This window comes from Ammodytes marinus (assembly GCF_949987685.1).
Source record: "Ammodytes marinus genome assembly, chromosome: 9".
NCBI classification, from domain to species: Eukaryota; Metazoa; Chordata; class Actinopteri; order Uranoscopiformes; family Ammodytidae; genus Ammodytes; species Ammodytes marinus.
In genome coordinates this window covers 7,693,930-7,705,930 of record NC_137213.1, presented here as the reverse complement: position 1 = coordinate 7,705,930, position 12,001 = coordinate 7,693,930, and the positions used below count along the sequence as shown (strand labels likewise).

Below are 12,001 nucleotides of genomic sequence, written 5' to 3'. Positions count from 1 at the left end.
GCTGCTGTGCTGTTAGCATCACTCCGGTGGCATATGAATGGGTTTGTGCTGGGCCTTTTGTAAGCTTTTCACCTCGGGGAGCTCACACGCAATATTTTGGCAACATTGTGGTATTGGGCTGCTAATAGGCTCAAAGCACCCCATTGTCCCACTTTTTCGTTTGGCTTCGGAAGCCTAGCGTCATGTCCTCGACCATAACATTATGCTAACCTACAGCAGTTAGCTTGCTAGCTAGCTAGTGGCTCAGTTACCTAGCTAGCTAGCCGCTAGCAGCTTTAGTTAATGTTGGGATAGTTGACCTACATGGGAAGAAATTCACCTTTCCAAGAAGGTATATAACGTGCGCGTTAGTTTGTTTGGAATAGATCATTTCAAAATGGATCTAAATTTTTACTCCGACCTGTCCGATGGTTGTACTCAAAATGTTGATCAGGAGTTTATGGACAGCCAGGCTTATGGCGGATACTCGGAAGAGAATAAGGTATTCAAACGTGACACAGTAAATAATCAGAAAGATCAGCTTTGTCTAAGTTTAAAGCTAACCGACTGTTTCAGTTCGCAGGAGGCGACAACAGTTACCTGACTATCAGTGGAGGGGGCCATCCTTTCCTGTCAGCTGAGGTGAGTTAATTCTGACAACATGGTGTTACAGTGTTGTGAGCCTTTCTGATGTTAATATGTACAAATGTGTCAACGTTTATTAAGGTCTGACCCAGTATTTGGTGTCGTTCTCCACATACAGCAGACATTTCATACTCCCAGTCTCGGCGACGAGGTTTTTGAGATCCCCCCAATCTCCCTTGATCCAGACCCGACTCTGAGCATCAGTGATGCGGTGTCCCACTATGAGTTGACCGATGGGTCGGGCGGCACCGGGGGACATTCAGGCCCCCGTAGTCTTGTTAGCAACCTGGTGGTTGCAGCCAACGACCCTTCCTTTGCTTCCACCTATGTGAACTCTGGGTCTCAAGGCCTGGAGCAACTGAACCTTGCAGCCATGGGCCAGGGTGGAGGGGGAGCCCTGCTGAGCTCTTCAGCATTGGTGAGTGCTATGCTCTGCCTGCATACCCCCCCCCCCCCCCACACACACACACACACACACACACACAGAAGAATACTGTTTTCTGTTGTGTTTGAATATCCTTTGGTTCATGAATGCAGTTCTGAGTTGTTTGACTTTTAGTGTTCTTCTTACCCCTCTGCAGGAGCTGGGGAGTTCCACCGGTTCACATTTCAGCAATGCGTCTCCCATGACCATCGATGTCCAACTTGGTGACATCAGCCATGGTCTTTTGGGGAGCAGTCACCTTACCACTATTAACCAGTCAGAGCTGGCAATGGGTCTTGGGGGTGAAAACATTAGGCATCTTTCAGGGACACCTGAGCAGCCACTGTCAGCAACGCCATCGCCCACCGGCTCCCTGCAGGATGAGGACATGGATGACTTCAAGGTGAGGGGCTCCCCCTGCAGGGGCCTACATCAGGGACTACATCGACATCAACAGCAATATTCTGATATTTACCAGGTTAAGATCATATTCAGAATAAGACATTGTCATGTAAACAGCTATTTCTTCTATGCTTCTACTACTAGTGTACGTCACTGTTTTATTCAAAATACATCCGTAGCTGCTGCGCTTTTAAAAACTTCATTTGAAATATTGTCTTAACTGGAATATGAACCTTAACCAGAATATGCTGTGCGTGTAAACATAGTCAGTGTTTGCTCGGGAGCATTATTTCGGTCTTGTATGAATGTATTTTAGATCCCACACTATGCTTTCAAATCCAGCAGGCTAACATGTGGTCTCCCCTCTCTTCCTCTCTCCCCTACTCAGAGGAGTGTGCTGATAGACTCACCCCTGACTCTGTCGACTACCCTGTCCCACATGTCCTCTCATCCAGCTGCTGCCTCCTCTCTGTCTCTGGCTGTGGCCAGGAGAGGTGGGGGCAAGCCGACCTCGCTGTCTGCGATGAGCGGCATGGTGACCGCCAAGAGGGGGAGGAAGAAGAAAGACCCAAATGAACCACAGAAGCCCGTTTCAGCATACGCCCTGTTCTTCAGAGACACCCAGGCAGCCATTAAGGGCCAGAACCCCAACGCCTCTTTTGGAGAGGTGTCAAAGATTGTGGCCTCCATGTGGGACAGCCTAGCCGAGGAACAGAAACAGGTAGGAGAACACATGCTTCTGTAGACTCTAGAGTATATGTATATGCTGTGTCAGTCTTTGGGGCGTAAAAAGGCTTGTTTCTGATAATGTTAAGACAAATAACATTTATTTACACCAGTGCTACTTGTTTTGTCTCCACTAGGTGTATAAGAGAAAGACAGAAGCAGCCAAAAAGGAGTATTTGAAAGCACTGGCAGCGTATAAAGCCAACCAGCTCTCACAGGTAACATCTTGTGTTCTGATGGAAAAATAGTTTATTGCTCTGTGGGATTTGTACACGTATATAAGTATTTTAATATGTCTTCACCACAGCCTGCCATTGAGGAGATGGACATTACCCCTTCACCACCTAGACCAGTGGTCAACCCTTCACCCGCAGCCCTTTCCCCGGCTGCTCTCCAGGCCATGCGCCTGGCCAACACCAGCCTGGAAGAGAACACCATCACCAACATTTGCGCCTCCAACATCATCCTGGACGTCCCAGAGAGAGCCACACGCTCCCGCACGGGGGCAAATAAACCCTTGGCCCCAGCAGCTGTGGTACCTCCGGCCCAGACCATCACCAAGATCATCATCCCCAAACACTTGCTGCAGGCTGGGGGCCAGGTGGTCACCATGTTGCCTGGAGGCGTCCGTACCTTGCAGCCTACCATGGTGGTGTCGGGGGCCTCTCGTCAGCCGCCTCCGCTGCAGCAGATGCAGAACGCGCCGCCTCCGCCGCGGCTCCAGCAAATGGCACCAGCACCACCGCCATTACAAGCCAAGCCCCGCGAAGGAAGCGCCACGCAAGGTCTCCCTTTGTCCATGACAGCTACATCTCCACCTCCACTCCAGATCAAAATAGTCCCTGCCTCCTTGCAGGGCAAAGAGGCCCTGCCGATTATTGTCCCTAAGACAGTGGCGGTGTCATCTGCTCAATCTGCACCCATGGTGTCAGTGCAAGTGGTGAACTCTGACACATCAGGGAATACGGATGACGATGAGGTTACAGAAGTGCTGCCTTCAGATGAGGTAAATGCTCTGCTTTTGTTTGTCTGTGTCTGGGACCTTGTTTATCTGAAAATTCTCAGTTTACTTTGAGTTTTGACGGTTACTTCTTTTTTCCCACTGAGCGCTACCGTTTGGTTCGGGACCTTACAGTTTGAGATTATTTGCGCTTCCACTTCGGGGAATCCCCATCCAGCCTATACTCCAAATAAGGGGACTGTCGGCAGTGAAAACACAGGCCAGATCTAGGGTTACCATTCCGTACCAAACCAAACTGTACTGCCCATTGGAAACGAGGCATTAGAACCAAGTTTGGATATTAAATTTCTTCAAACTTGTTTATTCATATTTTTATTTATCCTCATAGCATCAAGTTGTCATAGAAAAAGATTCTAACTTTGAGAAGGGCAAACTAATCATTTGTTTTAAGACTCAAAATTTACCAAAAACACTTGTCTCTGTGTTTCACCTGTTTTTAAAGTGTCAATGAGGAAGTCACAGATGGAAAACTCTCTCATGAGTCATGACATCTGGGGCACTGAAAGTTGCTGTTCTATCAACAGCCCATGCAAATTGACACCACTAGAGCAGTTTCACAGACCATTGGGGGGGAAATTGCTCTTTCCAGATGTGTCCCCATTCCATAGACATATATACATACAATGCTGCAGCGCAACAAAAAAAATCACGTTTATATCCACTGTGTTTAAAAGTTGGAAAACAATAACACAAAAACGTCCAACAGGGTGAATATTTATTTTTATTTTAAGACTCACTTTTGTTTTGACTGTGTCCAGATGGCTTTGTGTAGTAAATAACATATATTATCAGCTACTGTGAAAATCCTAGATCAGTGTACAGGAAATACCAGATGAGGCTGCTCTAAATCTTCTCTCCCCTTTTACAGGATGTGATGGAGGTGAATGGGTCCAGTAATGGCTCAACTAGGAGGAGTGTGTGTGTGAGGACAGGCTGCAACAACCCGGCAGTAGAGAACCCCGACTGGGACAAAGAATACTGCAGCAACGAATGTGTGGCCGATCACTGCAGGTGTGTAGCGCTTTGCAACAAGCACTTGTTTTAATGTTGTTTCCAGCAGATATTAGAGAACCTGTCTAAACTTTAATATTTTCTTTTTTTCAGAGACATATTCAGCGCATGGTGCTCATTCCGGAATCAGGCCATGGGAACAGTGAAATAGAGTGCAGCTGCTGTCACTAGAAGAATACTTTTTAGTAGTTGAAAGACGGATGCAGAACCGCTGCGGAACAGAAACGTTGAAAATATGTTTCACCGCTGTTTAATAGTTCTCTCAATGTTTCGTACATGTACTGTAGCTTTGACAGTTGCTGTTCAGGAATATAAACGAGTATTATTGCTAAATGGCACTAAATTAGGACAGTGATTCCATGTTGGCATTTTTGGTACACAGACTATTCTTATATGGCGCCATGTTTGATTATGTATACAGATTTTAGTCGGACATCAAGTGACTTCAAGGCAGCTAGAGAAAAGATCAGCACGATGAAGTATTTAATGGTGTTCCTATATTTTTTACTCAAGCTCGTACAGGTCAGTTTATACTTGTTAACTGTAAATTGTTGGAAAAGTCTGTTTCTCAAAATGTCTGACGGAGGATCAACATCTCAACCATTTTATAGCAGTTTGAGACATGATTGTACAGTGATCTTTTTTTCTGATTTGAAATTCATGCTCTGACTTGTTCTGGTTTTTCATGCCTCGTGTTCTCTTGCCATAAGCAAGAAAAACAAAGATTCAAATTCTTTCTTCTTTCCTTAGCTGAAATACGCCATAGAGTTGAAAAGTTTCTGTCACTGCATATATTGTTTTTGTACTGATGATAATGGCCTTGTAGGTTTAATATTGCCTTCATTTTTTTGTAAAACATTCTGTCCAGATCATTGTCAGTTGTTAAAATAAGCTAGACTTTAATGTTTTCCTAATAAATGAGCAACAATACTCAAGACAGTGATTGTTCTTTTTTCTGTCTCTTAAGGACTATAACTTAAACAGGCTTACACTCAGTTTAATACACTTTTCATTATAATACTTTCATTGGGATCTTTGTTTGAATTACATTACAACAGTGACCTGTCTTTGTAAGCTCAAGGTTAAAGAGATTCTTCCTTTTTTGTTTGTTTGAGCAACTAATAAGACTGATTTGCATCTGTTAAAAGGCTGTAAGCATTGACAAATATGTAATAGAACCTTAAGGCTTAAAATAGCTGTATGTCATTTTCTGTTTAAATATAAAACACAATCCGAAAGCATTTATACTTAAAAGATCACAATTAATCACATATACTGTACAAACATTGCAATATATAAATATATTCCTGAGTTAAACTTCCATTTTGGCTTTAAATGATCGGGTCTTAACTGTCAGACCGCTCCACTTTTAGTACAAAGTGTCATTGGTAAGATTTGGATCGAGTGCTGGCTTAATATTGTTTGTAGGATCATTCATGAAGCTTTTGACGATAGTGGCTCTACTGAGTGGATCCACTCGGTAAAGCCCCAAACCCAGGCACACTGGCTTCCTCAGTTTAGCCTTGAACTCATGCAGCAGCGTGATCGTGTTCTCCACAGCACCGAATGTGATGTTGCCTTTCTCAAAATCCACCATCACCGCTATCCGGCTGCTCTGCAAGGTTCCAGCGAGAATGGTTTTTGCTCCGTCATGATAGGCACACAGCTTGCCTTTGCCGTTGTGTGTGAGGCTCCAGGAGTCTGGATTGTTTCCGAAGGCGCTGCTGTGCTTGCTCTTGCGTTTGATGCTCCTGTAGGACACGGCGATGTCCCAGTAGCCCTGAGCCTCCACCTCCCAGCCGTGTGTTCCGTTGGAGAAGCACCGGGCGGAGAGGACCTGCGGGGCTTCATCGAAGCGGCTTATACTGTTTGCATAGCTCACCTTGGTTTTCACTCTTTCTGCTGTTTGGTGGTCAGCGGAGATTTCAAGGAAGGGACTGGCTGTGTCCAGATCCAACATGAGAAGTCCTGAGAGACAGACAGACCATTTGGGTGTACATAAACAATTTTGTTTGCCCTTCCCCGAGATGCCCATGTGTGTCGTTTTACCTTTGGTTTATTCCTTTAACTTTTAGTTGATTACATCCGACTCTCAATGCAACAGACACTACTCTTTCAAAGTACATACGTTAAGTGTATCTTTGAAGGAGTCGCAACATCTTTCTTTTACCAATTAAAAGTAAGCAATGGCCTCATTTGAATTCACTTTGGGTTTTTTTTCTATTGCAACTTGATTTGGTATGAGCAGTAGCTTATGGTGGCTAATGTTAATAGTCAGTTTGCTGACTAATGACTATCATTCCAATTTTACTTCCTAAACCGTTTAATTTTTTTTAAGCATTCATCTTTAGGTAGCTGTCACTTGTTTGTTTTTTTTTGGCAAAAGTTACTTGGTATCAATTTGAAATCATAATATTCAGCTTTACGGTAGCCTACAGTGTAACTGTCTTTCATATCCAATGTTTTCTGTGCATTTTAGTATTTTTGAGACTTTATATCTCCTCTTCTTGAACACTAGAATACCTGTTATAACTTTGTACTAGTATCCCAGTTATGCATTTGTGCATGTAAACTACATATTCTGGTTTCAAAAACCGGGAAGTATCGCCAAAAGCTGGAGTATTGCCATTACAAACTGGGATACTGTGGCAATGTAAATGTAAACTTCTACTAGTTCTACTTTGCCATGCTTCTTTTCTGATAATCATTAAAGCAAAATAAAAATAATTATAAACAATGTAATGATGCAGAAAATAAAAGTGAAGCTCTAACAAAAGTGATGCAAATAATCATTTTATTGTTGCTCCCATCTTCCATTACTGAAGATTAGACGGAGCGTAATTCAGTCTGGTAAATGCAGCAGATTTAAGGCAGCACAAAACCAAACACAATTTCTCCCTCGGCTAGTAAGGCAGCTGATTTGGTACAGATGATCAAAAACCTGGATAAAATGGAAATCATGAGTAGTGATATGAAAAAAACAACAGGTCTCTGTGTTCCAACAGCACCTCCCATATATGATCAAAACAATATTAACGTGCATGCAAACATAAAAATTATCTGTTGTCTGTCTTGATTGCAATTCTGCAGACAAAAATATGATTTTCTACATCGTCAGTAAACACTAAACAGGGCAGATTTAGTTATTTGAAACAATTACATTTCCTTTTTAACTCTCAACAGATCATTGTGTACCTTGATCTTCCGTTCCTTGATGTCTGTGGCTCCTGATTGGATGATTAACCATGAGTTCTATGTAGGGATTTAAAAAAAAAATGATCTGGATTTTGAAAGGTGCTGACACAGTGGACAAAGACTATGTTATCAATAAATCCCATGTTGCTGAACGTTGTCATGTAAGCAGGCAGCATGGGGGATCTGAGGCCTGCATTCTTACCTGCTATGGTGGAATAAATGTGATGCTCACGGTTTCGCTGCTTTTCCAGTGCTTCTGTTAGCGCATGGTTTTCCACAGAGTAGTTGTAAGCTGGTCGGAAACAAAGATAGACATCAGTGAGTGCATGTTCACACAGACGAGAATAAACGGGAACTGGCGATCTCTCTCACCATAATAAAGAACAATGAACCACAGACAGAGCAGCACCACTGTGACACTGTTCAGGGGCGAGTCGCCAGGGTTCACTTTCTGTTTCTGTTAGGAGGAACGTACATAATTTAGATCTGAGTGTTTGAAACAAAACGATCAATAAAATACACAAATATTGGGAATGTAGTAAACAGAGCTTACTTCACGTAGGATGTCCTTTTGCAGTTTTTTTACCATCTTATTTGACTCTGTTATTTGATCTTTAAGCATCTGGAAGCCATGATCCATGTACTCCTGTTGAATGCACACATATAGTATATGTTTAACCCATAAACATTTTATTTTCCCCCCCCCCAAGTAGCTTTTAACACTTAAAGTATCATATATTCATTCTGTGTCAGCTTTATCTAGAACTTCATTAAAGCAATAAGATTTTTTTCACTGATTAAAATATTGAAACCAAGACTTCACCGTTAAATCAAATTACAATAACATAGATGTTTTGTGTATCATTTTAAAAACCTTTTCCAAAAGTTAACTCATACTTTTTATTTTTAAGCAGCATGGATTTTTAATGACTGATCTATAGGGTTTTACGAGGACAGGGGAATGTATAAGATGGAAAGGGGAGCGTAGGTTTATCTTTCCGATTCAACAGTCAGTGTAGTGTATTTTGTTATGACACATTCTAAGATTACTGTAGTGTATTATGTTATTATACATTTTATATTAAGGTCTACTGCTACAGAGTAGGACAGCGACAATGCCTCATCAGGCAGGGGGCAAAGTCAGGGATGTCAGCTGCCTGAGTGAGGAAACCCTCAAGGCTGACCTGTAGATCATTCAAATTTCACACAAAGGTGACTGTCTTGTGAGTTAATCAAAGACAGTCGGGCTAAGAGTTAACAGTAGTTTATTGACCCTGATCATCATCATCATCAGCAGCATTGTCTTAAAAGTTGCTGAATCAGACTTCTTGGCCAACGTGACATATCGACTCTAGGTGATGACTAGACTCAGGATGTCCTCTGGGGGCCAGAGGGCAACCCAGATGTCCCCTGACTTATTAGGGTGGAGCTAGTTAGGGTACACCAATTAGGTGTTAGGAGGAGCAGGGCGTACTGTCCTAAAGAACCAATCAGCTCACTTAGAGTGGCGGTTAAAACCGGCCACAATTCTGGAAAAAGTCGGGTCTCTATAGCAAAGGAACTTCTTCATAGATTTGGCTACAAACACTTTAAATTCTTATTGGCTTCGTTTTGACTGCAGGATGAGTTTTGTTGTTTAATAAAGAGAAGTTTCCTGAGACCTCCTCATCTGCATTCAACTGTGTCTTCTTCCATCAACTAACTACCAACGCGGCTTTCTGAGTAAAGGCCCAAGAAAATATACTGCATCAGCAACAGGAATTTCCCACTCTATTTACAAGAAACAATTGCCATCACAGCCTCATTCTGTTAAATCCAACCTGAAGTCTTCCTACTGACTAAATGATGCCATGATAATGCCATCACAGCCTCATTCTGTTAAATCCAACCTGAAGTCTTCCTACTGACTAAATGATGCCATGATTTTCCTCTCTAACGTAGTTTAAACGTGTGTTTCTGAAGAACTCACAGTCAGCTGCCTCCTCATGACAGTGGAGGCCTCAGTGGCTACGTTGTGCTGCTTGCTCTCCAGGGCGCACATGTTGCAGATGTAGCGTCTAGACGTGTTGCAGTAATACCTCAGCACCTCGTCATCATGCTGGGGACATCTCCTCTCCAGGAGGTCACCCAGAGGACTGACCAAAGGGTGTCCCGTGAACACTGGCAGCTCCAGGTGCTCCTTAAGGTGCTCTTTGCACAGCGACACCTCACACTTCAGGCATGTTTTAGTGGCCAGAGTTTCTTTCTCAGGGCAGAAGTCGCAGAACACGCTTTTTGTTTGCTCGTCCTGCTTCCAGAAAAAAAATCAGATATTGAAAAGGTGTGTTGGTAACATTCCACGACTACTTGTTTATTCTCTACATCTTAAAGAGTTTCACAATTAAAAAGTGAATCAATCAAATACCTTAATCTTCCTGTTCACCCTGAAGTCCTCTGCGATGCAGGCCAGTGCGTAGCTCTTATTAACCCCAATGACGGGTCCAAAATATCCCCTACAGTCTGGGCACCGGAAGGGAATGTCTGAGGAGTGATCCATCATGTTTTCCATACAGCCCATACACATGCTGTGGCCACAGGGCAGCTGCCGAGGATCCTTAAAGATGTCCCGACACACTGGGCACGTCAGCATCTCCTCAAACTTGGTTTTCTCCGAACCTTCCATTCTTGATCTCTCTTCTTCACAGAGTGCTGCTGCACATGAAAAGAGCAGACAGGACGGAGTTAACTGCAGACTCAGTTTGAACAGCACTCAGCGGCTGCATTTGAGAAACCATTCCCATTTCCTTAGTGATAAATAACCCATGAGCATGGGAGCTATGCAGTACAATGAGTCATACCTTTAAAGTTAAAGCCCCCTCAGTGCTGCTTGTGTTCTGTAGCCCGTAAACACATTGCTCAAAGTGAAAGCAAGGCTGAGTTTATATTTGTACTTCCTGGTAGGGCGGGGCATAAGAGGAGGAGGAGGAGGATTGAGTCACTCGACTTCTGGAATATGAGATAAGGGTTTAGAAAGACATAACAGGACATATATTCAAATAATCATTTTTAGTTATAACAAAATAAGACAAACCCTTTTAAAATAGCTACTTTGTTGACATTCACACCGAGTGTAGAAATAGAAAACACACACAAAAACGTTTTATGGGCACCCTGATTCTGACCTTAGTTGCAACTAGTTTAAGAATTATGTTGAGGTCAAAGTCAAAAGCAGGGGAAATTATTAACATGTATAATAGCTGTGCGTTCAACTGACAGAATGAAGCAGAACAATTATCACTGTTATTGGTTCCACCTGTGGGTCACTAATCAGCTATGTTAACACAGTGTGGGTGTGCACAAGCAATACGTCTACCTTTCTCTTCCATTCATAATAATATTAATAATACATTTTATTAAGTTTAGAACCTTTTTAATAAATATAACTAAATGCTACAAAAAATAAAGGTTAAATTTGTTTTACAAACAAATAATTAAGCATATAAAAATAAAAGCCGAATAGGCTACCATTAAAAACATCCAAACAGGCAACAGGGGTCTCCAAATAAAATACAAATGAGAACAATCAAAGAGCATTACATGGACGTAATGTCTCGTTCCTCTTCTGTCCCTGAAGTGAAGACCCGTGAGGTTAAAATTGTTTCGGCATTAACCCTGCTGCGGAATGACGTCATTTGCATCAGCGGTCGCCCCCTCCCCTTCTTCTTCTTCTGGAGCCGTAACTTTTGGTAAGACATTTGATAAAAACGTTTTTACTTACTCAGCGAGCTCCTTCCGTTTCTTCCCTGTTATTAAAAGTCCACACTTCCGTTAAGAAATGGTCCAATCTTGTCTAAAATAACGTAGACCTAGTTAATCCAGCAGTTGTCTGTCATTTACACAGTCTGAATGGCAAACGGGACCTGCCAGTGAAACACGACTTTCCATGACGTGGGTCCAGCAAAAAGTAAGTAAAATAACGCGGCACAGGTAAACCCATGAATGTATTAATGTTGTGCTAAATCAATTAATAGCGTAAGCCTACTCCTCTTCCTCTCACCCCATAGATATACATCTATACGTAACGTATTTATATCTGCTCTCACCTTTCTTTATAGGTCCATGGCTCTCACCCTAAAATAACTCCGATAACTCCATGGCAACATTACACTTCCTGTTTACATCACCCAAAGCATCATGGGAACTCTGGTGGCAAAATAGAAATTTAGATAAACTAGACGTGAAACAACCTCTTATAATAGCTCCATGGATGGCAACTGGCTTTTTCAGTAAAAATAACACATGGTGTCTCAGATCTTACACTGTCCTCTATACATCAATATACATATATTTTATGTAAATAAATAATAAAATAATAAATAACTTAAATAATTTCCTTTTGTGTGCAGTATCTCGCACATATCAAATTAGGATAAGAAGGTGAGTGTTACTGGAAATATCCAGTTAGCTAGGACCTATGTGTAGAGGAAATACCTTTTTTAACTATATCTATAAAGCACAAAAAGTTGAACCATTCCTCCAAAAGTAATGTGTTATGCTTCCAAAAGAATTACTCAAGTATTTGTGTTACACAAAAATGTTTTTATTAATAAACGATGAGA

At 42.2% G+C, this 12,001-nt stretch overlaps 2 protein-coding genes across 4 annotated transcripts; one reads left to right on the top strand and one right to left on the bottom strand.

Moving 5' to 3' along the window:
* tox4a (TOX high mobility group box family member 4 a) lies at window positions 1-5,545 on the top strand. Of its 2 annotated transcripts, none has more exons than XM_080034457.1 (9): window positions 1-481; window positions 556-621; window positions 743-1,042; window positions 1,206-1,526; window positions 1,839-2,171; window positions 2,314-2,394; window positions 2,484-3,182; window positions 4,066-4,208; window positions 4,302-5,545. In XM_080034457.1, the coding sequence occupies exons 1-9, from the start codon at window positions 377-379 to the stop codon at window positions 4,357-4,359; spliced, it is 2,106 nt and encodes a 701-aa protein (XP_079890583.1). In that variant the 5' UTR covers window positions 1-376; the 3' UTR covers window positions 4,360-5,545. The 2 variants fall into 2 exon arrangements, with proteins under 2 accessions (XP_079890583.1, XP_079890584.1); XM_080034458.1 differs by having other exon boundaries at window positions 1,206-1,451; window positions 4,302-5,542.
* A 32-nt stretch (window positions 5,546-5,577) lies between these two features.
* Window positions 5,578-10,317, bottom strand: LOC307255711 (E3 ubiquitin/ISG15 ligase TRIM25-like; the record flags this gene model as incomplete). Of its 2 annotated transcripts, XM_080034461.1 has the most annotated exons (8): window positions 10,241-10,317; window positions 9,808-10,094; window positions 9,373-9,693; window positions 7,957-8,049; window positions 7,776-7,860; window positions 7,606-7,695; window positions 7,404-7,460; window positions 5,578-6,176 (listed from the first exon to the last, which is right to left on the bottom strand). In XM_080034461.1, the coding sequence occupies exons 2-8, from the start codon at window positions 10,063-10,065 to the stop codon at window positions 5,578-5,580; spliced, it is 1,503 nt and encodes a 500-aa protein (XP_079890587.1). In that variant the 5' UTR covers window positions 10,066-10,094; window positions 10,241-10,317. The 2 variants fall into 2 exon arrangements, with proteins under 2 accessions (XP_079890587.1, XP_079890588.1); XM_080034462.1 differs by having other exon boundaries at window positions 9,373-9,690; window positions 9,808-10,265.
* Window positions 10,318-12,001: the final 1,684 nt, after the last annotated feature.

Excerpts from the sequence above, each read along its gene's own strand:
- tox4a (XM_080034457.1), top strand. The coding sequence starts at position 377 with ATGGATCTAAATTTTTACTCCGACCTGTCCGATGGTTGTACTCAAAAT. Across the intron at positions 1,527-1,838 it reads AATATTCTGATATTTACCAG|AGGAGTGTGCTGATAGACTC; the intron begins GTTAAGATCATA and ends TCCCCTACTCAG. Across the intron at positions 3,183-4,065 it reads AAGTGCTGCCTTCAGATGAG|GATGTGATGGAGGTGAATGG; the intron begins GTAAATGCTCTG and ends CCCCTTTTACAG.